General features: G+C 39.9%; 1 protein-coding gene across 1 annotated transcript; it reads right to left on the bottom strand.

The window, feature by feature from the left end:
• Positions 1-756: 756 nt before the first annotated feature.
• rab40c (RAB40c, member RAS oncogene family) lies at positions 757-27,553 on the bottom strand. The gene is made up of 6 exons (XM_040118862.1): positions 26,181-27,553; positions 17,898-17,958; positions 14,389-14,449; positions 14,090-14,167; positions 8,822-9,044; positions 757-7,400 (listed from the first exon to the last, which is right to left on the bottom strand). The coding sequence occupies exons 1-6, from the start codon at positions 26,320-26,322 to the stop codon at positions 7,126-7,128; spliced, it is 840 nt and encodes a 279-aa protein (XP_039974796.1). The 5' UTR covers positions 26,323-27,553; the 3' UTR covers positions 757-7,125.
• Between the last annotated feature and the right edge of the window lie 205 nt (positions 27,554-27,758).

The following is a 27,758-nucleotide window of genomic DNA, read 5'->3' as shown; positions in this document are numbered from 1 at the left end:
CTATTCTTTTAATGGGACACTAACATTTGTGACTCTTATTTAGTGTAATTGAAAATTCAAAATGAAGACATTTAACGGACATGCATCTGATATGAAATGTAGTCTATATGTGTATGTCTTTTTTTAATTTTTACAATGAGGACTTATGCTGCCAACTACTGCAACACACAGACGGGGTTCAAGTGATAACTGCACAAAGCAGACACTAGCTCTAATGTGGACAAACAGCAGGACAGCTGATTGTCTTGATGTGTAAATTTTCAAATGAGCAACATGAGTCTTGAGGTCTGATTCTGTGTTGATGAGGGATGTGATGTGGTGTGTGTTTGTCTCTGTGTGTGTTTGCCTGACTTCCAGTAGATGGCAGCCTTCCCAAAAGAAACCACACCAAACTCCTTTGATGCAGGGTCTGATTTAAAGCAGCAGCTCAACCTGTCAGAAAAATAAGTAAAAAACAGATGAAGTTTCATTTATATTCTATGCACATAAAATAACCCAGTAGGTATAAAGGCAGTGACGTTGAGCTTATATGTTTTGTAAATTTGAGTTTTATTGTCTTTGTTTTTTTTAATGTTTTTCTTTTTGTGGATTAGTTTTTGTGGTTGTGGTCAAGATCCTGGGTTTCTGTTTTGTTGATATATGGAGATTGTATGTGCTGGGTCGATGTATATTTATTAAATCAAAATAAAATCTTATCCAAAAAAAAGTAAAGAAAAATTCAGTAAAATATTCAGCAGAGACATTTTGACTCCAACATTCAATAGTTTTATTGTGAAAAAGTCTTTCTCTTCATACCCTGGCCTTGAAACTGTACAATCAATAATTTAAAAAAAGAAAAATGTTCAGCTTTGTGTTTGAAGAAATTGTTTCTCACACGCACGCACGCACACACGCACGCACACACACACACACACGCACACACACACTCAGATTACTCAGCAGCTTTAGCCAAAAACAAGAATAGTGTTTTACAGGTGTTTTTTTTTTCTGTAAGTTGTTATCATTATCACAACAGTCTGCTCCTTTACACAAACACGCCAACAACAGGCGATGTTAGAGGGTATCCCTGAAGGGTCCTGAATCAATCTCCCACCATCCTCTACAAACATTTCCATCATTTTAAAAAAAAAAGTCCATGGAAATCCAAAATGGCAACTCAGTTCAGGAGAAACACAATCAACAAACAATGAGGAAGTCCACACAAAACAAAGGAAGAACCACAACCTGGAGGGAAATGGTTGCGTTATCACAGAACACAAAGAGGCTGGATGTACAACACATCACAAAACAATATCATCACACCCAGTGAGGGTTAATATGCTCCATGAGTTGGCAGCAACAACAACAATAAATGCCTTTTCCTGTTCATTTCTGAGCGGGAAACCTCTTCAAAAAATCTTGGCAACAAGCTCGAGTTAAATTCCTTTTTAGCTCATTTTATAGAATCGCTCCTTCTTTCTGAAAACACTGGTGGTGAGGAAACGAACGCTGACACACCGATTCCGTAAATGGCTGGTGTGTGCCTGCTGTTGCTAAATCTCTATCTTATCCTTTAACTCTGGGACACACAGGGACTGTAGCCATGACTAAAATGCTCTTCTGGTCAGTTACTCCAATTCATTTTTAGCCTCCTTAAAGGAACAAATCAGTGTCTTTCGCAGGTTTTAGCCCATTTACTACAAATCACATGGGAATAATGTAATTTTCCAAAGCACGTAGTGCTTAATTTGTCACCATCTTGTCACTAATGACTTTTTAACTGAACTGCTCAAAATTTACAGACGTGTAACCTGTGACGAGGAGTCACAATGAGACACTGCTACATATTAAAGGCTCAAAAACCACTGCTCTAAAAATCCTTCCGATTAAACAATCAAAGATGAAAAAAATCAGTCTCTGGTTGAACCGTTTGTAACTCCAGCTTTAGGCCAGAACCTGTGATGTGGGGACACAAGTCGCAAATGCTTCCTTTTTAGGTGTCAGAAGCTAAATGGGGTTGGGAACCACAGGTTTAGATAATCAACCACAGTTGTGAGCATGCGTTTGTGTATTATTTCGGTCGTATAGTTTTAAGTGCAGACTTACTTGAAGTCTGCACTGCTTTTAGCACGATAACATAAATAAATGCAGACGTGATGTTCACTTCAATAGATTATCTAAGTTAAGTTAACAAAATGAATGGAACCCTGTGGTTGTGTGGAAGGAAGGAAAAACACATTCAACTCCACAACACAAAATAGTTGACTGGAACAAAGAACATGCTAATGTTTGAGCTACTCTTGGAGCCTTACCAGCAATGCAGCTAAAAATATAAAATAAATGGTGGTGCAAGAATAAAAGTTACGGGGTCATCAGAATCTTTACCGGGGTAGCATGAATATTCACCGCAAATTTCAAAGCAATACCATGTTTAAGTTGTAGAGATAGCAAAACAAAAGTCTAAAGGCTTTATGAAATATTTTGAAGTAATGTCAAGCAGTGGTTCGGGAACCCATCAGACGCTTGCAGAATGAATCTGAGGCGTTGTTGGATGAATAGCAGTACAAAAGAGCAGGAAAAACATAATATAAGCCATGTGCTGTTAAATTACTGGACAATTGTGTCTCTACAGGTCACACTGTTTTATCTGAATAAAAAGTATTTAAATAAAACGTGAGAAAGAAAAAAATAACTCTTTGATTGAACTGCTCACCACCAGTAAACATTTGCAACCAGTGATGAAAGGTTGCAAGCAGACACAGTTTTGTTTAAAAGGGTCACAAGCAAAAAAAGTTGAGAGCAACTGATTTAAAAAAGAAATGATTTAGAGGAAAGGGGCTCAAGCAAGTAAAAAACTGATTTGATCCTTTAATGCTGCAGTAATCCGACTCTGGATCAGTGGAAATCTTCCCTAAAACGAGGAGGATTCACCGTGTGAGTCAAGACAGCTTCAGGTCTGGAGGCAAAGACAACTCCCTGAGATAAGAGAGAGAGAGACGGTGGAGAGGAGGGAAGACAAATGGAGAGTCCACCAACTCTCACACTAAACTACACGCTGAAGACGAACAAAGACGCTGAGCTGAACGAACTAAGAGGGCAGTGCCACTGAACACCTGAGGAGAAGACACCAGAGGAAAAGAAAAATGTGGGGGAAAAAGGGTTACAACTGAAAGCCTGCTGCTAATCAGATTCTTCATATTTTAGAGGAGGGAAACAGGACAGAAAACAGAGGCTGAGGAGGACTAAGGAACAAACCAGGCAGCAAGCAGAGCTTCCTATGTGGGGAGCTGGGGCGTACTGATGAAGCCCTCCAGAGATCTATGAAAAGAGCATGTATTATTCAGCAGCTATGAATCATGGGGCAGCATGCGGAGGCAGTGGAGCAGATCAGAGGAAAAGAAGGGAAGACATGCTGCATTCAGGCCCATTGGAGATACAGATGGCGCAGTGTGACGGTTGAAAAGGCAGCGAGTGCTAACTCAGATCAACAGAATAAGCCCAGACGTGTCCACGTTGTTGAACAATATTTACAAGTATCTGCCGTCTGCCTCACCGGACATGAATGCACTACGTAGTGAGAGCATGAGGGGGAAACACATGGCTGCTTATCATTTCTCAGGCCTGTTAATTGTTTTCTCATGATCACAACTTCATTACGTTGTTATCTTGGGATCACAGAGTACTCATATTTAAACCGTAAGTCTCCTGATATTCTGAATTTTTCTCCCCATGAAAAGACCAAAACTAGCAATGAATGTTCCTAATAACTAGTGTTTTTTAATCAAAGCCTGATATATCTTACTCCTCTTTGCCATAGAGCTCCAATGTCGTCCAAAAAAAATTAAAAACACGGCGGTTCGCCACACTGTGTTGCCCCTCAGCAAGCTGTTATGACAGGTGAGCCCCAACCGACAATAAATACATGAATCAGACGTTGTACTATCAACAGCAACATACCCAAAAATATTCAATTTACTGTCACGGAAGACCAAGAGGAGCTGTAAATCTCCACGAATTCGAGAAGCTGGAACTAGTGAATGTTTAGTATGTTACTGAAAAATCATGAGAATGATTCACGGATTATCTAAACCTTCCGTTGATCAACTTCTACAACATTGCTGACAAAAATGAGGACCAAACGTTCAGTCTCATGGATTACCAACATCAAACACGTTTTAACTCTGTACAGGTTCATCTTCGCAGCGTACTCAATAACTAATGATCTGCTTTGGAACTGTCAACAGGAATGTGAAGTAAATCCAACCAATGGGCTTAACATCCAAAATAATAATAATAATAACTTGGTCCTTTTAGTTAAAACTGGGAAATGAGCAGTTGGTCGTGAAGAGGAGTGAGTGACATTCAGAGAGAACTGATGAACGTGGCTCACAGTTTACGACCAACACTGAGAATATTACACCTTACCTGAGAACTTCTGTCTCTGCATAACACGATCCTGTCCAGCTACTCTGACTCGTTTCTGTCGACACTCATCAGACCATCACCGTCACTCTCACCATCATCTGGGGACAAGTCAAACACCGGGAGCTACGCTTTTCAGACAGCCTCAGATATCTGTGCTTCCTGCCCTCTGGGCTCATGCCTGCTCCATGTCTCACACTGAAATGAATGTATGGAAAATACATTAGTACATACCAGGAATGGGAGGGATGGGGGACTCAATATGGACTCCACGCACTACAGTAAAACAAGACTTCGAGGAGCAACAGTGCATATGCGTGTTTACTGGTTTTTAAAACTTGGGAACAGGATAGTTAAAGTGATATTCCACCCAAAATCTTTTTAAGTATCAAACACTCCTCTCTGGGATTCACGTCTGTCACAGTAAATAAGGCCAGTTTCACAGTGGAAGAATGAATCAATATGTCTATAGAAACTTCTCTACAGTCCATCGGTACGTTCAGCTTAGGGTTGCAACTATTAATTCATTAAGCAGTTGATTATTTCTATGGTTAAAGGATTAAACTGTACAAATCTGAGAAAAATGTCCATCACAGTTTCCCAGAGGCCAAGTACACATATTCAAATAACAACTAACAGTCCAAAGCCCAGGCATGTTCAGTTTTAAATTCTATAAAACAGATCATGAGCAGCAAATTCTCACATTGGAGAGGCTAAAAAACAGAAAATATCTAGCACTGTCCCTTAACATTAATCAATCAGTTATTTTTCTATTGACTGATTAATCATTTCCCCTCTAGTTCAGTATGTTCCAACACTCTGCCAAAATACTGTGACTAAATACACTATAACAGCATACTACCAAGCACATGCTAAGCACACAGTGGGAAACTCAAAACATAGATTCGGGTGGAGTATCATGACGAGGGAGCAGATAGAGTTGAGTGTATTGTGTACATGTGTTCATATAAAATTAGCTTGGACTGATTGTGGTGTGTGCATGTTTTGTGATAAACACAAGATAAGCAGAGGAATGCTTTTGCTGCACGTAACAGGCGTATCATGACAGGTGAGGTGTGAAATCTGAAAGCATGAGGAGTAGGAGTCCATAAACACTCGACGGGGAGACGAAGAGACGGGAAAGAGAAAGGAGAAAGAGGAGGAAGGGAGTGACAGTAAAGTTAATCTCTGCCCGGATCCAGACAGCACCACTGGGTGACGCAGATGTGGAGCTGTCCTTCTCCATCTCATCTCAAGGCCACAACTTCCAGAAGCTCTTGGGTCAAAAAGAAAAGATCAACAGTTCCCTAACAGAGGGAAATAAAGTCGTGCAATGTAGAGGTCTTTACCGGCCCAAAAGAAAATTGTACCTGAGGCGAAAAGAACGCATGACTTAATCATCCAAACCAAGATGGACGTGTCTATTTATACAGTTGTGAGGAGTTTTTAGAGAATCTCCAGTGGGAACCAATGGGCTCGGAGCTGAGAGCTGTTGGTTTTGGTCTTTTCATGGGATTTGTTGACAATACGAAAAATACTGAACATTTCCAGACTGCACTCTGTCTTCCCTCACTGTTTTCATTTTGTTCAAGTTTTGGTTTTAGTTTGCTGAAAATTTTCTTCAATCTGCATCAAATTAAAAATTAAGTTTATAAAAGATTTTTAAATGCGGCGAATGGTATCCATAGCAACAAGCACCTCCTGTCGAAGAAGGTTGCTCCGTAAACCACAGATTAATAATAAAATCTAAACCTACTCTAGGCCAAGAATTTGTTGCACGTCAACTGGCTCATTAAAAATACCACGTGTTGTTTGTTGGATGCTGTCAGGTTCAATCAAAGCTTACACTTCTGTCTATACAAACCTCTGACAAATAAAGTTAGACTTGACTTAGACTCAAGGCACACTAACAAGTCTGGACCTGAGACCTGGATCAGGTTGTGTCCTTCTCGATTTTAGGGGTCAGATTTGCTTGAAGACCTCCCCTTCAACCACAGAACGGGATGGGAACCTTCACTTATCTTGTCACCAAGATTTGACTTCAGCAAGTGTTACTTGTAGATCGTATTAAACATTTTAACTTCCAAAGCACAATGAGTGTTCAAACACAACTGTTACAGCCAGCTGAGGATAAACAATGATCCATAAAGGACTGACTGGTTGCTAGTGTCTTGATCATTAGCTTATTGGTCAATAAAACAGCAAATAAACAGAGGTGTGGACAGAAAAGGGTGGAATTATAACCAGACAGACAGAAGCAAGAAATACATGTGCGACATAAAAGTGAAAAGTTGATCCCGAGGTGACGTCTGTGATGCAGACACAACGAGTGCCGTGCATCATGTAGAGTAACTAAATATGAGTTGCTGAGGGATTTCTGTACATGAATTTAACACTCCAGCAGACAGGAGTGAATCTGGAGTCTTTTTCTCTCATTTTAGCAGATGGATATAGTGAGAATCAGGTCAGCAGAGACCAAAAAGTTTTTACTCATTCTCCTCTGATATCCTGAGGCATCATTCGAGCTGCACACCTGGAAAGTACTTCACTCTCTTCATCATGAGTTCATGATGAACTCATTCATCCCTTTATCCATCATTTCTGCTCTTCAGCTCTTCAGGTTCAGGGATATGCTCTTTCCCTCCAACTAACAACATCCTGTGCATCCGTCTCCTGATCCCAATCGTTCGTTGTCTTTTACGGACCCCTCGAGGAAGCTTTTATTTAGGAGATTTTACAGTTGTTGCGGGTGCAGTTCTGCGGAGGGCTCTGCGGTGGACGGATGGACTTGGAGCGCTTCAGGCTGTTGCCTTTGGAGCCGCCAGCCGGGTTGGCCAGCGAGTAGGAGCGTCCGTGCATCATGACGGCGTTCATGCCGTTGGCCATGGAGAAGGATTTGAGGTGGGACTTAATGGCGACGGGCAGCGGGAGCTTGTCTATGAGGTGGACCGGCGTGCACGACACGATGGCTCTGCAACAGAGGTCCTGGAGGCTGAAGACTGAAGGGAGGTGGACAGAGAGGAGGTTAACAATGAGGCTCAGGACATTCTGATTCAGGACAAACTCCACAGCACAGCCATCGAACTCAATACTGAGTCTTCCAACTGTACAAGGATTCTGAAAATCTTGTAATTACTCAGCCTTTTAATATGAGGCTATATATTTATGAGATGTTTTTAAAGATTTACGTGTACAATAGGAATCAGTGGGCTGTGGAGCTGAGAGCCACAGACAGAGAAGGGAAGGTAGACCTCAACTTGACGCCTTAAATGACTTTAGCGTCAACAGGACAAAGCCCTGAAGGCATTAAATTAAGTTCAGACTGAGTTTCGACAGAGTGAGCCTGAGTCTGTTCATACTTAATTCTCTGAGGATGTGCAGGACATCGCTTCCACCAGCTTCCCTCCGTAATTACACATGAAGCAGACAAAGGGACGACAGGAATGAGGGAGAATTACTTTGCGAGTGACAGAGTGTGTCTCGAACAATGACATCCATCCGATGACTATTTTGGTACATATGCACAGAATGTCACAGAATAGCTTGATTCTTGACTTATAGCTGTGCCCTCTGGACTACAGAAAATCCAATGGAGTACAGTTAATCCAATCGAAATTAAAGTGTAATTTAAACAAAGGTCTATCAACATTATAAACAAATATCTACTAGATGCAATTGCTTTAAAAAACTACCTTAATTTTGGAAATGGTGGTCAGGGCCTGTACTTAATTCAATGGTCATTAGTTGAAACAGGCCTACGTTAGAGACAGGGGTTTACTATGTTGTTTTCATAGATTCTGATGTACAGTTGTTCTCTATCCTTATACCGAGGACAGAGGGTGTCGTATGCTGAGCCCCGAGGCAAATTTGTGATTTGGCTATATAAATAAAATTCACTTGTCACTTGTTTTTCAAGAGAAAAAAACGTTTTTATTCACCATGTTATTCCTGTCACTCCACTTTGCCTTCTTTTCTTGTTGTTAAGCTGCCATTAACGAAACCTAACACTCCCTGCAGATTTTTCACATCTTTCAGCGTTCCTTTTATTGGTAATCTTTTAATGTAAAAAGTGCTTCAAGTGCTGAGCATTATCATAAAACGGGGAAAACAGCAAACTGGCATTTATTATTGAATTAAGACAGTGTTTCTGTTTAAAAGAGAAAATGAGAGCAGCAGAGTGGCGAGTATGACATGACTCTGTTATTGTACTGACAGAATTAGTGCTGTGGAAAGGGACATTATAATGAATTTACTATCTGAGCCGTTGTCGTATGCTATAAGTAATTCTATCAGTTTTTTTTATTTTAAAAATACGACCTTCATTTGTTTGCGCTCACTATCAGGAGCTGCTCCGGCACTGTCTCTTTTTAGTTAATTCTTCGGCGTACCCACTGAAACCCCCGGCTCCCCGTCCACTCACCTTTGTTGGGCCTCCAGAACCTCTCCATGCCGTGCCTCATGAGGACGATACGCGACAGCTCTGTGAAGGACTCGATGACGTTGAAGTTGCACAGTGGGCTCACCTCGAAGAAAGTCATGCCGTTCTTTTCGGCGTACGCCCTGGCCTGCTCAGTTGGAACTTGTCGTTTGAAGGCCAGATGTAGCCGGTTACCTACGAGGATTCGAGGGACGCCTGGCGCATGCTAGGAAGGGGAAAAAAAAAAAAAAAAAAAAAAAAAACACAAAACACATCAAAGGACAGAGTTACCCATACTGGAATGTCCTTATAACTAATATGCTGTATTGATATTCAAACTTGGTCTATATTAAAATTAAAATCTAAAATAAATCAATGGAACATTCAAACTCTATCTCTACATTTTGAATTGCGAATTACTGGTTAATTTCACAACTTCAAGTCCCTGAGAAGGTTTTAAATAAAATATTCTGAGAATAAAAAAAATAAAATAAATAATAATCTTGGAACCGGCCTCCACCTGTCAACAAATGCAACCTGAGATGAGGGGTCAAAAGTAGATAATTACCCAGTTTTAAGGGGTCAAAAGCCAAAAAGCGGTGAACCATTGGTGTCATTGATGCTGTAATAAATCAAGTAAACATCTTCTGAACTGGACAATAGCAGCTAAAAAAAAAAAAAAAAAAAAAAAAGAGTAAGACTGTTGGTCTAAGAGTTGTGTTATCAGTCGGTGGTAAATTTGGTGGTGTCTAAGTAAATACAGAAGCATCTCTTTGTCTTTCACACTTTTTTGTAAAATTATTATAATGGAAAAGTTGTTATACTTTGAACAGTAGGAAAACCTCAGATATGCAGGATTGGCAGTTGATTAAAAGCATCAGACAGAGGAAGAGAGCGTGACTGAGAGACCTGACATTCATACAAAGTGACTAGCGGAGGCTTGTTTTTAATCCAACAACCTCCAGGCAGCAGCATGTATCTTCTGCCACTCTGGCTCAGGTCTCTCTAATTTATCCCCATCTGTTCTGACAAACTGAATGAAAGATGATGGCAGTGAGAGGCTGACCTTCTCTCCTCCACTCCTCCCGACTGTCACCACACATCAGCCTCTGCTCAGAGTTTCCTTCCTGTTGCATTTTCATGCTCAGCAACAGTCACAGAGGAAACAGCAGCAGCTGCAGCAGTGGTGCTGGCGATGGAAAAAGCAGTAGCAGCAGACGCTGGGTGTTTCTATAGACGTCAGGGTTTGTGCTTTGCCAATCACCGGTAAGATAAATGGAGTTAAACTGCCTGATCTTTCTTACGTTTACCACAAGAGCGAAACTTCAAAGGCTCAGTCATTTTAGAGAGACATCTCGATACTCTGTATGGAGACTTTGAGCTTTCAGCATACTAAAGACAAGGGGCCTCATTTTTAACCGTTGCGCACGCCCAAAACAGGGCTTGAAACATGTGTAAGCCGATTCCCACGGAAAAGTTGGGATTTCTAAAGACAAACTTGACGGCAGACCGGGGAAACCGGTGACACAGATGGTGAGCTAGTGAACCGAAGCCAGATTTTATGATGACCCTTTCACAAGTTTCATTTCAATTCATATTTAAACGAATAATCATACATTCAGAATGTGATGAACATTAAAGCCAGCTGTGTTATACTGTGTTTGTGCTTGTAAGACACTCATTAGTCCATAAGCACCTCATGGCTGTAAAAGATACAGACCAACTCAGAGCTTAACCATTTACATCTGTGATTTTTAATAGAGAGGTACTGCACACTTAAACATGTGTTTTGAGCTGTAAACTAAATGATATGACTGTACTGTGATGAAACACATCAGTGCTGGTGTTGAATTGTCATTTCTTTCCAAAGTTATAAAAACCGGAATTTGCAATCAGCAATCAGCTGCCTCCATTCTCCACAGGAACAATATGTGTATATCACTATTCACGAGGGATGATTCGTATTGCACTGAGCATTTACAGTTAATTAGGGTAGTGTTTTGAGTGGAATATGCCAAAGTACACACATTTTCAAGCTGATTGTGATTTATCAAGCGAAATTTGCACGGAGGGTGTGCGTGTACACAGTTCTGTAATTCCAATTAATTTTCGCCAAAGGAAAAAAGGCTTAGAATCATCTCAAAGATGATCAAGACAAAGGGGAGGCACCTGAGCTAAATTTCATGTGTCACTGCAAAGGGTCTGAATACTTCTGTCCATGTGATATTTCAGTTTTTACTTTTTAATAAAATTCTGTTTTTGCTGCGTCTTTTGTTGAGTTTAGAATGATGATAGGAAAGAACAACTTTAAGCGATTTTAGCGTAAGGCTGAAACATAAAGTGTGAAAAAAAGCTAATCTTTTATCTCAAATGCTCAGGATGAGTCAGCTGATGCTGAGTCTTTTATTTAAAATTGGTGGCTGATAATGATGATGTTGTTTTAACTATTGATAACCGGGTTGAAATGATGGGTGCATGTTTCAGGACATGCTGTCACTGATGTATATTGTTCTATGTGAGGTGTTGTGGTGGGTTTTAGCGTATGTTTTATGTATTTTATATGTTCAAGTCTGTGTTCTGTGTTTCACCAGGCTGCGAAACAAATTTCTCCCTGGTGACAGTAACGTTAAAGCAGAAGCTGAAGTTGAAATATTTATTGGGAAATAAAAAATGATGTGTATTTGTATCTAGATAAGACCAACGGTGGGTGTGTTTTTTGTCACTGTGTGAGATATTAATGTATTTCAGTCATTACGCTGCTCAACAGCCAACTCTTATCTTGAATTTCACAGCCATGAAGGCAACAATCAGCATTACCCTTCTCCAATGAGACCACACTCTCAACCATTATCATACAATGATGAGTGATGATGATAAAGTGACTTTTCTAAAAATACCATAAAATACAATATATATACAATATATTTATTCTCTTTCTAACACAAGCAAGTTTCAAGTGTCTGCAAGTTGATTTTCTAAGCATAATGGAATATGAAATCTAAGGAAAAAGTAATTCAACTATTTATAGCAAGATTGTACGTTTGGAAAGTATTCAGCAGTTATAAAAAGAATGTGTGATGTTGCTGTTAGTTGTAGAAGAGGTAGAAATAGATCAACAGAAAATTAAGTGTCAACTATTTTGATATTTGAAGTTATTTTTTAAGTAAAAATGCCAAATGTTTTCTGTTTCCAGATTCATTTAAAAAAACCCTCGGGGTCTGGAAAAATTCGAGAGGCACTTTTCACCATTTTATTACTCATCTTATAGACCAAATAATAAATTGATTAATTGATAAAAGTAATCAACACAGTAATTGATAATGAAAATAATCATCATCTGCAGCTTTACACTGTAACAAGCAGAACACTCCATGTCTTGTTAAGTGACCATTGAGTAATCGCTAAAATACATCACATAACCAGTGATTGAGTGATAAACAGCACACTTTGGAGAAGTAAATATCTGCAGATGGTCTGTCCTTCAGATCTGTTTTCATCTTCTCTAAACAGCATTTAACTTTCAACATTCACAGATTTTTCATCCTTCCATCTGTACTTCACATCTGTCCTTAAAAGAAGTGGCCAACCACAGCACATCTGTGGAGGTGGAGCAGGAAAGGCCAAACTGAAACATACATTCCACAGGACAAAAATATCACACACACACACACACACACACACACACACACACACACACACACACACGCACACGCACACGCACACGCACACGCACACGCAAACACACGCACACGCACACAAGGCGGACATCCTCTTTATTTCTAAGTCAGCAGGAAGGACACAGTGTGAGTAGCCTGCAAACACACACACACACACACAGCTTGTCTTAAGTGATTCACTTCTATTGACCGTTTGTCCCAACTCAGACATGGGAGCATTTTCTAATTGCTTAAGTTAAAGAGAAAAAAAGGTCAAATAATATTTCAGTGATCCCTGCAAGATCGTTACAAGATCCAACTGAATTGTTGCAAAGCAAAGCTGCATTGTACTGGAACCAATGATAAGCACAAATTCAGAGAAAAATAAATGTATATCGTAAAAAAATGAATAACAACATGGAGGAATTCTACACCTCAGAAATGCACCAAATCCTGAAAAATGTAATCCCTGAGCGGCACTCTGGCTTCTGAACAGAGCAGCTTTGGCTCGGATCAAAACATCATTTTACAACATGTAGTTTCAATTTTTATATTCTTCCACCTTTGATATTCCTGCCCTCTCTTCAACATTTTCCAGGGAAAATTCAATGTCTATTTACTGTTAAAGATAAATATCTGAGCAGAGTTACTTTTATGATCCAAACTCATCCACAACTGAATGAGAGGTCTATTATAGAAAAGAAAGAGAAGAGTTCAGACCTGCAGCATGTTGTACCAGCTGTGTAAGTCGAATCGTTGTTTGGTTTGAACACGGTGGAGGATTGGTGAGGTCCTTGTGTTTCATTATTTCATGCTTTTTCGTATCTATATTTTTCATTTTTATACACACTCAACATTATTACTGATGTCTTTTCTTCATTATGCCTTATCTACAAATAGGACAAATACATCATTCACTCCCCTGCACATGTAGTGTCACTTCAGCCACTCCACACCACACTCCTGTGCATGAATCTCATGTTTGACCTAAAACCTCGTGTTTAATTGTCTTTTTTCATCATCTGGGATGTGAAAACATTGGATTTCCACTCAGTGAGAGAAAGTAAAAGTTGTCATCTTGGTCATTGCTCAGTTATGAAATCCTACGGCACTGCAGAGTCTCCCTCCTGCCGGGCTGCTGACAGCGCCGTCAGCCAGACACCGGAGCTGAAGGTATCGTAGCGGCCAACAGAAACGAGTCTTGCTGCCCTGCCTTGTGCTGCCTGGTGTTGTGCTGCCCTCGGTTTCCATCACTCGTCTCTAGTTCCACCAGAGTTAATTTTGTGGTTTGGTAATTTTAAGGCAAGACTCGGTTTGTAAAGTTTGCAGCCTGCCATACTCTTGCTCCTGCATTGCTCTGTGTACTGGGAGGCAGCTAAAAAAAGTGCACTGAGTCAACTCTCAAATTGCGAGTACGCTTGGGGTGTTCTCGACCAATCGCTCGACTCATCAACTTTTAAGGGAACTTAACTTCAGCTGGGGCAAAATGCGGCTGGACTTGAGTAAGTCTATCGTTCTCAACTCCTTTCCCAATATGATTGTCAAAAATCCACCCTGCCAACATTCATAAAAGCTCAACATACCAGTAATCCATCCGTCCATCTCTTAAACTCACCTCATCAATCTCTCTGATCCACCTGTCGATACCATCAAAAGACCAGCGGTTGGTGATGTCATACACTAGCAGGATCCCCTAAAGAGAGAGAGAAACAAACAAAATGAAGGGCGAGTTTCAGTGTCGAGGCAGGTGGAGCAGCTGTTTCCTGAAGTGTTTTCTCATATTGTAAATTTACATATGACCAATAAGGTCAACACAGAAACATGCAGTTTGCCACCTCTTTGACCAAAGTGTGGACTTTCAGGTTGCGTCATACTGAGTGCAGCTCTTTCCTAGTAAGTCATCTGTTCTCTCACCTGAGCCCCACGGGAATAAGAGCGAAAGATGGTGCAGAACCTCCCCTGCCCTGAGGTGTCCCTTAAGAGAAAGAGAAACGGTAGAAAGAAAGATTAATTGTCAATTCATAGTCTTTTTGACTCAACAGCTAGAAAAATATTAGGTATCAGCCTTCAGGACAAAACAGTGGTGTGGAAACTGGCCTAACCTTCATCCAAAAATCACATATTCAGTTTCAGAAGAGCCAGCGGTGATCAAACTTTTATGTATTGGCTCAAAGGAGCAGACAGCTCTCCAAACTGAGCACCACAGGGCCAGTGGTGATGTGAAAACATGTAATTCACATTCATGACTAGTATCCTTGTAGTACATTCCTATGAGTAACAAAAATATCAGGGAGAGTTTTTTGAGTTTTGGACACAGCAGTTAGAACTACTTATTGTAATGTCTTAAAACTATAGCAAGTAAACTTGAAAGCAGATGTACTCTGTGTACTTATACCACATGTTGATTGCCCACATCTGGATGACGACATTGCTCTGGCCATTTTTTTCTAACAGGTTTCTTGTCCCTCACATGATTACTTAGAAAATCCTATTTTTAGGAATTCTATTAATACGTTATGCCAACACATATTCTCAGCTTTTGTAAAGCCTACATCACCAGTCTACATCTTATGCTTTCAGCTTTCACAAAGAGAATAATTGAGGATTAACTGAGCCTGACAAATCAGCGATCAAATGATGTTGTAACCCGATGCCTCTCAAAGATCCCACACTCTGTGAACAGCTATTTGAAATAGATGTTACAAATACAAAGATCTCTAAAACTTCATCGCCTGTTTCCCTTACTCAGATTTATTTAGAAACTATTTTTGGCGGAGAGTTTAGAAGAAATATGACAATTCCATCCAATCTGAAAATGAAAAGCAAAGACTAGTGACAGCCCAGTGAGGGGTGTGTTCATCTAGTCAGATGAGGGAAGGGTTCACGATAATGTCTGAGAGACAGTCACCTTTCAGTTATCTACTGTGCAGTCTACCAGACATGATGTCCCTGCTGATGAAATGTTTACACTGACTATTAAAGAGTTAAATGATGTTCACTGGTCTTATTGATGCGGTATAAAACTGACAAGGAGGCTAATATCTGCTTTTTAATAAACGGTGCAATCAGCTAAAGAAATCAGCAAACCAATATACTGGTCTAGGTCTGGTGACGGCTCAATGAATTGATAGTAATCATTTCTATATGTGTTGTGCTATGATTAGGTAACTGGACAAAATATACAGCACGTGGACCGAAATCATGTTAAAGTACTGTTGTTTACATCACTAAGTGCCCCATGTGTATTGCCACAATGACAAGCAACAAACCGATAACACCAAACATATTCTTTACGTTTTTACTTTCTGTGGTTTGTCTCCTTTGTCTCCTCAGACAGAGACTGAGATGAGTCTGAGTCATGAGCCAGAAATGGAAAGGAAGTTGAGAATAGAAGTAGTAGAAGGGAAAGAGTGTGAGCGAGAGGAAAAGATGATATTTAGACAGTAAAATAACACTAAGACAGTGAGAGGAGGAGGAAAGACTGAGGCAGCAAAAATAAAGACAGTTCTGCATCACAGGGCTGCCTTTAAACTTTTCTCTCCACAGGGAAGACGAGGCGTTGGTTCTCCCCTGAGGAGCTGAATTCCTTGGCCTACTTCCACCAAACAGGCCTCACCCAGCACTGCAGTGTGTCTTAACTGACAATTACATGCATCTGCTGCATCTCTACTGATGCAAGATTATTTGTGAGGCATGTACAAATTGTGTCTAATGCATTTGTTTAAGTAGGTGGTATATAATACTGAAAAGTAAAGGTTGGATGTAATACACTTTTGTCAGGATACCTTTTTATGTTTTGTGGATCAAATGTGCTTTAAGGTGGACAGTTTTTTGCTGCCTGTCCGTAACCTGTAATCCAGTTTGGTAACATGCGGTAATCAAAACATCTTTTCATCTGTGTGATCTTTCTGCAAATGTTTTTTTTTTCTTTTGCACAAGTATGCAACCATTATATAACTCTGTGTATTTTTGTATTTTGCTCTAGGTATTTATGCATCTCTTTTGCCTCTCGTCTAAAATGTGACGAATTTGAAGTATATGCAACCCCCTAGCTTTCACTGTCTGATAGAATCAGTGACTCTCTGTATCATGTTGTTCCAACTCTTCATTGAAGCTCTATGATGTTAACACTGAGTCACATACACTACCAGTCAAAACTTTTAGAACACCTACATTTTCCCAGTTACTGAGAGTCGTAGTGTAATGCTTCAGTGTATGCTGAAATTAAAGCATAGAACAAATAAAATATAAAAGATAAAAAAAACCAAATCAATGAATATAAATCCTGGGTGTATGATGTAGTAACACAGTTTGTTCAAACACTGCCTTTGTACATACAGAGTATGTTTTTTTTTTTTTTACCTTGGGCAGTTTACCGTTTACCTTTGTACCATTTAAGGTTATGTACAGGACTGGAGCTGTGTTCAGATGGTATGTGAGGCAAAATGTAGATGTAAACACGTAGATGCTGTGAGACTGCAAACAAAGTCAATGAAAAGATGCAAGTAGGTAAAACTTAATGCGAATTTGCCCAGGACATAATTAACTGATGTGAAGATGTGTCAGTGTAGGTGAGCAAATTTTCTTGCTTATTCTGGAGTTTTAATGAATGTACTTCATAGAAGTACAGAGACAAAAAGCAAAAAAGACTAGAGGGTTCCAGTCATTGTCTGAGCTGTCACACAAACAAAGTACAGGCGCACTCCCATACACACACAGTCAATGTGTATCAAGCTTACAGCTAACGTCTGAACATTCAGTACATTGGCTGATTAGGGGAAACTAACACAAGCGGCCAAATTAATGCAACTAATGCAAAACCAACATTTTTATTGTGTTCAGTACGAAAATACTAAACAGTCTACCCTCAATAACCCAGAGTGACAAAGTAAAAAACATGTTTCTTTCTTGAATTTTTTTCTAATTTATTAGAAATCAAAAACTGAAATCTCTTATTTACAAAACATTCAGATCCTTGATTCAGTACTTTTTAGAAGCTCCTTTGGCAGCAGTTACAGTTTCGAATCTTCCTGGGTAATTTAATGATTGTAGACCGATGAGCAAAAATGGCAGTTTTAGCCATTTAAAATTAAATCTACTACACAATAAAGAGTGCAAAAAGTGAAGGGGTCTAAATATTTTCTGAAAATACTGTACCTCTAAGGGTCTCTAGACAAAAAGAAGTTTGGGTTTTCATAACCTGGGCAGATAAAACCAAAACTCTCGTCATAGTTTGATACCACAAGATCCAACTGAGAAAATATTTTTTAATAATTTGGCCGAATAAACCAATGAATGTGTAGGAGGTTTAGAACGGTGCTATAGTAAGGGATTTAAGTGTGTACACCAGAATAAGAGCAGCGGTCACTCTTACTTTTGTACAGACATGACGGGTTATTCGTTCAGTAGTGATGTCTGCTTACCAAAGCTCCAGCTTCACTCTTCTCCCATCCAGAAGAATGGTGGTGGTTTTATAGTCGATACCTGGACAGAGAGAGAGGGGGCAGGCATTAGACAAATGGATGCATCAGGAAGATCAACATCCATCAAGATTATAAAACCACAGTCAGAGACGAGCTGGTGCTCGACAAAATGACTCATTGTCTACTTGAGCCACTTTACTAAATCAAAGTGAAAATGTACCCGCGACACACAACAGAGGATGAGGTTTGGCTTTTAAAAAATGTGAAAACTATGTATTTGAGGATGAGGCTTATCACAGTGGAAATCTTTAAGCTTTCTCTGAATGTAAAATATTTATAACTGTATGTAATTCTTTTTGACCTGTTTTCATCAAGGGTAACAATTAGTGCCAGTCCTTTCCCATTCCTGCTTTTCACCAATCAGTCATAATGCTAATTTTTTAATTTGTTTGTGAGGATGGTCAAGTCGGACGATTGCTTAGTTACCATCACAGCACCTGAACCAATCATTTCAGTTTGCTTTTAGCCATTCAGTGAATGTAAGAAACGCACTGTAATTAATTTTCTAATGAGTGTTACACAGACCATGTTTACTGTTTAACTGTCAAAATGTGGGTGTAAAGCCTCAGGCGGTTAACAGATCCTTCTGTTCTGGCCTGCTGTTTGGCTCATCACTGACAAACCTGTCTGACTGCTACACCTGTCGCTCTGCTGCTCCATGTCTGGACATGTTTACCTGAGTCTGCTTGCCAGGTCCGTGTGGTTTTCTCTGAGTCTGGTACCACCTGGGGCCAAATAGGTGAACCCCTGCTTAATCAGCGTTTTCCACCTCCGATAAGATGTTTATCTTTAACTCAACAGCTTATATTTGATCGTGTGGAACATGTTCCAAAAATGTGCCCCACCCTACCCCGATTAGGTGCTAAGCAGCTAAATGCTGTTTCAATGACATTTCCACCTCTCCAGCCAGTTGTTAAGGACACAATTAATTCTTTAGGATGTTAACTGGCTTAAAAACTATCATGGGTCTGGAGCTAATGATTTAATTATCATTTCACCTATCGATTATTTTAAAATAAAGCCAGGAGAGCTGACAGTTGACAGTTTGATTCATGAATCAACAGAAAATAATTCTATGGATAATTAGTTGATAATCAATTAATAGTTTGAGTCACTTTTCAAGGAAAAGCACCAACATTTCTCTGGTAGCACCTTCTTAATTTTTAGAATTACATTACTTTTCTTTGTTTTACATAATTGTAAATTTAATATTTTTGGTTTTAGTCTCAAAGAAATTGTGATGGGCAATACTTTCACAAAAGATTGATCAGTTAATTGAGAAAATACTCAGCAGATTAATCGATAATACCAGTAATTGTTAGTTGCAGAGTCCAAAACGATGTCTTTAAAGTGCTTTTAGTCAAAAGACACATCAAAAAACAAAAATCAAAGGTTTTCAAATCAGCATTTGAAAAGCAGTTCACATCTGTAGCACATCTTAAGCTGTTAACAGCTAATGTTTGGTATTTTTACTTGACGGTTGACTAAAATGATTATCAAACATGTCATTGATTAATTATCTGCGAACAAACTGATAATTCAATTTATCATTTCAGGTTTATTGGCCTAACAGCCTTTACTTAGCAGACTCTCACAGCACCACCAATGATGAATTGGATATTTATTAACTGGAAACTGTCAGGAACAAGACTGAAAATGAAGACTCTTGGGAAAAAGACACGGTGGTAATATTTGAAAGACAGCGCAGCAAAAGAGCAACCCTCCCAGTTCCCAGACTCTCACACATGACTGCACCAGACTTTGGCAGGTAGCAGCTGCTGGCTAACAACGTTAGCGAAAACTTCCAATTTTCCAGGAAACATGAAACTGCTGCTGAGCTAAAGTGCTGAGCTCAGGCTAGCCTAATTGAATTGGAGCGAGTGCAGGGCTTCGTACCAAGTGCTTCCTTTCCGCCCATTGCCAGTGCTCACTTAGATTTCCCAGATAATCAATAGCTTCTCTGATGTCTCTGATGTCTCAGCTGAAGACTGCTGCTTCTATTCTGGGAGTCGGCTGACTTTGTTTGTTCTCTGGATGTAGTCAAAGCTGTGAGAAGCTTATGATGTTAAGCTTTTGTTGAGACTGTGTCAGAGAGGCGTTGATTTCACTCTATGGTAATATTACAGATGATTTTTTTTGTCAAAGCCCAAAGCACCACAGTAGGCCTGCGAGGAGGCAACAGAAACTCTCACACACGTTATATGTAATTACCTATTATTACTACATTTTCCAGAAAAAATAAATTGAGAAACTGTTTATGGAAACACTGACCTGACAGGTATGTCTGCATTTTGTTGGACAAAGGTTTCTCATATGTTATCTTTTCTTCCAGAGCTATTTAGCCGTCCTTGTCTTTGGATTTTGGAGTAAAATAAGAGAATAACTCTGTTGTGTTCTGAAAGAGCTGAAGATGGGACACTTTACTGTGATACCAATTGTACAATGCAGAGAATTTATTTTTATAACTTTATTTTTATTTACTGTATAGAAAATATAGTCAAGCCACTAAATATAGTTGGTGCATAACTGCTAACAGTTATCTTAAGAAACAGGGCAGACTTCTTTCCTTTGACCTATACTTCAACATTTCTGACATTTTAAATTAGACATTGGTGTAATCAGAAACATGGGTGCTGCTTCTTTCTCATTCACTGCTCCAACATAATGACTATAGTAGGCTTAACGCATCATATTTCCTCTTAAATATCATTTTATTGTGTCTTTATAAAAAACTGCAGTCCGAAAGGTCCAGAAATTGTTGCCAAAACGGGTACGTACAAGAACTAGACATGTAAATCAGTGGGGGAATATATCAGCCAATAATAGCGACAACTGACAAGTAACAAGAAATTTCAGTATGGGATTGTCAAAGATATATCTGAGGTAACACAGAAACAGGTTCTCCGTGACATTGTTCTTCCACGAGAAAATTCAACACTGTATCAAATGCAAGAAATCCTGGAAAAAAAGATCAGCGCTCTGATTTATGGATAGGCCTGCTGTAGCTGGGAAAAACATCATTTTAAAAGTACCGGCTTTTAACGGAGCTTAAAAAAATCTGGTGGACAATCTTGTTTGATAGACAGCTGGTCCATCAGACTGGGTACAGTCTCACTGTGCACTGTGTGGCTGTATCATGTAGGAACATATACAAACTGGAAAAAAACCCCAGAAAACTAAAGACAAATGCGAATTTATTGTGTAACCGCTGAATGACACCGAATATGAAATAAATCACATCCCCAGGGTGTAAGTTACATGTAAAGGGATATGAAGGAAGCAAGGAAATAAGAAATAAAAGGGAGAAACAAATAGTGGACCAAGTGCAGAAAATCTTATTTGGTAGCAGTGAGACTGCATTTCTCGCTCAGCTCTGTGGTAATATTGAACAGTCTGTGAGTCAGTCTGTGCATCTTTTAAGAGGATTAGACCAGGTTCCGCCTTTCATTTACCTACAAATTCTCCCCCCTACACTCACTCTAAACCCCCCTCTCATCCAGCAGGGCAGTATAGGAGGCTATCTCTGAGCTGGCCTGCATCCAGCGATAACTGTTGTTTATGGATATGCGACTGTCAAAACAGCCAGTCCACTGCCATAGAGAAACAATGGGCCGCCGTGCCTCGTCGACCCCTGGGGAATATTCCATTGTTAGTGTGTGCTGAATAAAAAAAGATTTAATAGTCTCACTTGTCTAGCAGCTGCACTGAAAAACTGTCTTTTAAACCTGTTTTTGCATTTTAATTGGCTTCACTCCTTCAAGGCTGGAGTTATCTGATGGCTACTATCAACCGACCGTGAAATTCAAAACCTTATCGTGGTGTGAAAAATTAATCTCGAAATCTCCTCAGAAATCATTTATAACCTCAACAAACCAAAGCCCCCCCCCTCCCTAAGAATGCCTTGCTGAGGAATCCTTTAATGTTGTCTGTTCTGAATGTGTTAAAACCAAGAAATGTGTCAAGACACGACAATGATTTCAAACAGGAGGGACAACAAAGAGTGATTTAGGGTTGGTTAATTTAAGAGATTTGTCAACCAGTAGAGATACCTTTACACCGTCATTACTGAGAAAGCTATCCCTCCAATATCTCTCCATGTATTAGGCCATTGTAAACAACACTAGAAAGTAATGCAAAGGACTGCTTTATGGTAATTTGGGATTTAGAGGTTTGAGAGCAAGTACCTCGATTTGTCAGGTATTTAATTCCTTGGATTTAACAAAAGACTTTTCTATACGCTTACTTCATCAGCAGTTTTGCAATGGAATTTCCAGAAAATATGCTATACCAGGTGGAGTTAGAGCTGAAATGACGAGTTGATCAACAGAAAACTAATCGGCAACAATTCTGATAATTGATTAGTCGTATTATTAAACTTTCAGTTACTAAGTTTAGTGATTCCAGCCTCCTATGAAGGTGAACTGAATCTTTTTTTTGTATTGGGATGCTGGTTGTTTGTTACCACCTAAAAAGTCATCTCAAAGCACATCATGTTGAATAAAAGCAACCTGACAAGCTTATCACACATTTCTGATCAATACACAAACACTGATTAATGAGGAGGAAATGTGACAGACTGGTCTATCCAATAGTCAGCCTCAAAACAGACAGGGACCAAAATTATAGCCTGAGGACAATGTCATCGAATCAAAAATCTATTCTACTGTCCTGATTTTCATCTCTTAAAATATTTAGGTTCTTCACAAGCATTCCCCATCCTTCCATGTTAACCTCTCTTTGCCAGAGGGATAGAAATCAATCGCAGATCTTCTGTCTACACAAACATCCCAGCTGAAGCGCGTTCACTTGCGTTCCTCTCTGCACTCCCATATTTAATGAAGCCGTTTGAAGGCTTTTGATCTTGCTCGCATCAATTAGGCCAGATTCCTCTTTTAGAGACTCTTTAGAAGCTGGTCTTCACACAAATGCCAGATGAATCTCAAAAATACCGTTAATGTGTCAGATAGGTTTCCATCTAAGGGCAGGTCAGTAGTTTGCTATCATAACGTAAGGTTGCAAATAACAATAACTTTTCTTCTCAATTAATTTCAAAGTTATTTCCTGACTAACTGATTCATTATTTGGTTTATCATTACCTACAGCCCAAGATTAATTGGTTGCTTTGTCTGTAAATTGGTTGTTTTGTCTAACACTTCAAAATATAATTCAATTTATTATCACATGAGACTAAGAAATGCAGCAAATTCTCACGACTGAGAAGCTGCAACCGAGGAATATTTGGCATTTTGCTTTAAAAATAAAGTACCGATTGATAAGTTATAAAAATAGTTGGCATTATTTTTCTGTCAACGGACTAATTAAGCATCTACTCGTTTCAAATCTATTGTGGTTTACAGATGTACAGATAATGGGACTAAGTATACAACTATGTTTAAATACATGTTTATTTTCATTATCAATTAATCTGGCGACTTATAGCCTTCATTAATCGAGTAATTGTTTTGTCTACAAAAGGTCAGAAAATTTTGTAAAATTCACATCAAAATTTCCTTAAGTGCAAGACAAGGTCTTAATGTGTCCAACCAGCAGTCTCAAACTCAAAGGCACTCAATTCACAGTAATATAAAGGCAGCAAATCCTCATGTTTGCGTAGCTGCAATTAGAGAACGTCAGGCATTTTTGCTTGAAAAAGAACTTCAACGATTAATGGGTGCAATTAAAGCGGGACAGACGCCAACCCTGTTGTGTTACACGTCACGCCTCTGATTTCAGGAACTCTGGCTTGCTATCTAAAAATCACACAATGGGGCAGCATTATGCTGGCTTTGTTTGGTTCAGTGTAAACAAGCAAAGCCGGCATAATGAGGGGACTTCTTAACGGCAATATAGCGAGATCTCTGTTAAAAAAAGCTAGAATAGACCAATACTTCCACCGAGATGCAGAGAGTCTTGTCAACTCTTTAACTCATTCTTTAACATTATTACTTATTCGTAATGATGAACTCCCTCACTAAATCACATTCAACTGCTGCAATCGAACAGTCTGGCCTTCAGGAAACGGGGATGTCTGCAAACACACACGACCTGACGGAGGGTCTTCACACTGCTGCCAAATGCCAACAGGCAGCATCAGTCTTTGGCAGAATTCATTAGATAAGCGCTGGTGAAAAGGGGTCACTCTGCTGACTGATGTTTTTTTCATAAACAGTTGCTGTCACTGCTAGGGGGATGAGAGGGTAATCTTCATCTGAAATACTAAATGAATACTCAGCTCAGGGAATCATCTACAACAGCATTTCTGGTGAGGACAGTTTGCTGGGGCAAATGCAGTTAACATATGCAGTTATGCAGTTCACGTTGCACATTCTACATTAAAGTAATCAGTAACCAGGCAACTGATATTGTGATTCCAGTGGTTTAAAGTGAAGAAGGTCTAATTAGGCTGCATGCGTGTGATGGATGTACGCTCTTCCTTTATGTTCTGCCGTGCAGCTCATTACTGTTTCTTGGCAAACTCGTACAACCTCTACTAGCATCATCTGAGTGATTCATATGATACAGGGTTCATTCACTACTGTCTGTGAGCATAGAGGGTGTAACCTTATGCTATTTAAGGACCATGCCAGAGTTTTTGCATGTTTAAGCCAATTTACAAAACGTACGTATTATTTACATTACAGCTGACTACTTTCTAAAGCATACTGCAGCATTTTAGTGCTTTAAAATTATTTTTCCTGTCTTCTGCGCAGCCATTACTTCCATCTCATTCTAGTACATTATTAAAAACAACAGTATTTGAAAGGTTCCCAAGTTGAAGTAATCCATCACAGTGAAGACTGTGTCTGCTTTTTTCAGTGCGGGGTGATTTCCAATACATAACCACACAAACGTTACGTAATTTTGACAGCAGCAGACATTATGTTTATGGTGATAAAGTGTTTCCCATATGTACAATTGATTTGGGTGACCCACCCAATTGATTTATTCCCACCCAGAAAGATTTTCTTTTCTATTTGCACATTTATTATTGCTTCCTTTTCTTTGACAGCCTTTACTGCATTTCCCCAATTATTTGAAGAAACAAGGGGAAGTAATATAGCTACAACAAAGCAAACTTCACGCACTCACAGAGTCTTTATTTTGGTTACATGGCTTAGTGATGACACCAATAATGGCTGTTTATTATAAAAGACTAGATGTGAAAATTATAGCCGTGGATGCAAGGGTATGCAGTGATCCATCCCTCAAGGTAGACCACTTTTAATTCATTCTAAACCTGTGGAATACCAGTGGACACATGTAAAAGTACATTAAAGAAATCTAAACCATGACGACATGCCTTGGAAAATGGTCAAATGTATTTGTGTATGATTTGCACTGAATGGCATTAAAGATATGAAAACAAAGACACGGTCCTTTAAGAACTTCCTTTCATTTCACAGCAGTCACAGACCAGCAGCCTACAGTAGCAGCGTAGTGGCTGTCAGCCCTGGAGCAAAAGCAGTGAGAGAGCCAGGTGATCTGAGCTCCTTCACCCAGGGAGGGATCATCTGACTGGGCAGTTACATTAGCCTTCCATTCCTGGTAGCTAAAAGTGCTGGTGTTCCTGAATACACCTACTCTAAATTTACAAACACTGCTGACTTAGAAATGATCTGTGATCTAATTCATTTTGCCTCAGTAATATTCAAATCTAAATTTTTCTTATGGGTCTGGAAGCATGTTCACAGAGATAGTTAAACATCCTCCAATCAGCTAAAATACATTTATATACAAGCGCCAAAGCAGTATACTTTGGCTGGGTTAGCAGCTTCACTTACTTTTTACAGCTAGGCGCAACTGAAGCTGAGGAACCACTATTATACTGGATAGGATGTAGACTTGAAATATTCACTGTGTAAAAACCAGCATGCGAATCATGTAGGTCTAAAACCTGTGTTTTGTTGTTGGACTATGAGGTCATGAAAAGGACTGTTTAGTAAGTGATCAACTTAGTCAACAACAATGCACATACATTCATGACTGCCTGACTCACTCCCACGAGAATGGCCTGTGTGATCAGCGTTAGGGTGTGTAAATGTGTTTTTAAAGACAGAGAAGAGAGGTCTTTGGAGGATTCTCCTCATTTCACGCTGCAAAATGCCGCTATTATGCTCAGAACATTTACGATGAGCAAGTATGAAACAACCTGATGAGCTCATCAGCACAAGAGGACAAAACTGAGCCAACAGGTTCCAATCAGCTGAGACAGGAGTGACTCACCGCTACTGTAAGCATACGGGGACTCAGCCGATCCATCCTGCAGGCTGTCCAGGATCTCTCCTTTGCCCACATCGCTGTCTCCGACCAGGAGGAACTTGAGCAGGTAGTCATAGCTTTTCACCGGGCTTCCCTGGCTGCCCATGACGTCTCACATCTGAGCCCAGGGCAGATGGAGGCTGAAGATGAGCGACTGTAAACTTCCCCTGTCGACACAAGGATGGGTAACCGACCAACCCCCTTGTGTGTTATCACTCTTACTTGACCCAAAACAAAGATGATGTTTGTTATGTCATGAACTTGCTGAATGGGGGTTCATCAGCTTAAAGTCCTTGTTTTGCCTGTTTCTTTTCAGTATTCCAAATTGTGGGCAAGTAGGTAATTTTCAGACTAAAACCACACTACAGTCTCACAGGAATGTCCTATTTGTATAACACGCTGGGGGCCAAAAGTGTGGTACTGAAAACCAATTCATCCTTATTGCTAAAGTTAAAGATAAGAAATGTATTAGTTAGGAAAAAAAACTTTACCTAATGAAAACAACTACTGCTGTCTTTCTGACAGCTGAAGAAATTATATAACCACAACCAAAGCCAGAAGTCCTTTATCGCAGTGACATAAATATCTATTAAAGATCAAAAGAACAGATAACCAAAGTGTAACTCAAGCTCTAACCGGACGGGAAGGAGAACATGCTTATTGTCGAGTGCTATGTATATTAAGCTGGGTGACAATTGCCACTTTTTTACAGACAATTGCAGATATCTCCGCTGAGATATATTTTCTAGTATGCAAAACAAACAAACCAAAAACCCCAACCAAACCTGGTCGGTGTCAGTCTGTTTTTTTGTTTCTATTCTGCCTAACTTAGCAGGGGAACAACAAGCTAGCACTGCCGGATAGCTAGCCAGCTAGCCTTGCTATTATCACTGCTGCTAACGTTACCGAAGACATGGAAAGCAGTAATTCTTTAAAGACGCGTTACACCACGCTACGCATAGCCAAGTGCTGCACGCGTCACCCCTTATAAAATGACTTCCCAGTGGATACAAAACTTGGTATTTCACGGCAAGCTAAATGCTAACTTAGCGAGCGCAGCCCGTTGCTCAACTTCAGCCGACGTCTGTGTGATTTCAGGCCCGCTTGTCTTTCTTCAGTCCGGGACAAAGATTCCTGTAACTTCACCGCGTCATATCCAGAAAATGCCGACCTCGGCAGTGGGATTAAAACGCTGTGGCATTTTTACGTCCAGTCCAAATCTCTGTAGGTGTACTCAGTAATCTCAGTCCGTGATTTTCCCATTTTTTCTCCATTATTTTTGAATCATAATCACAGCTGTATCTGCTCAGTACCGCGGCACAACACTGAAGCCGCCGTTGACAGATCGGCGGCTCGCTGCGCTGCTGTCTGTGTCCCCGCCCTCTCACCCAGAGCCCCGCCCCCTCCCTCACGCGATTGGACGGCAACTCCGCGGTGACACACGCGGTGCCATAGATTGGCCGCGCAACACGTCGGTCAAGGTTCGCTGTCAACAACAAGCAGATGGTGAGGGAAATGTGGACAACAAAGGTGATTCATTTC

Source organism: Xiphias gladius, chromosome 3 (genome assembly GCF_016859285.1).
Source record: "Xiphias gladius isolate SHS-SW01 ecotype Sanya breed wild chromosome 3, ASM1685928v1, whole genome shotgun sequence".
In the NCBI taxonomy this organism is placed as follows: domain Eukaryota; kingdom Metazoa; phylum Chordata; class Actinopteri; order Istiophoriformes; family Xiphiidae; genus Xiphias; species Xiphias gladius.
This window is presented reverse-complemented; position numbering and strand designations above follow the sequence as displayed.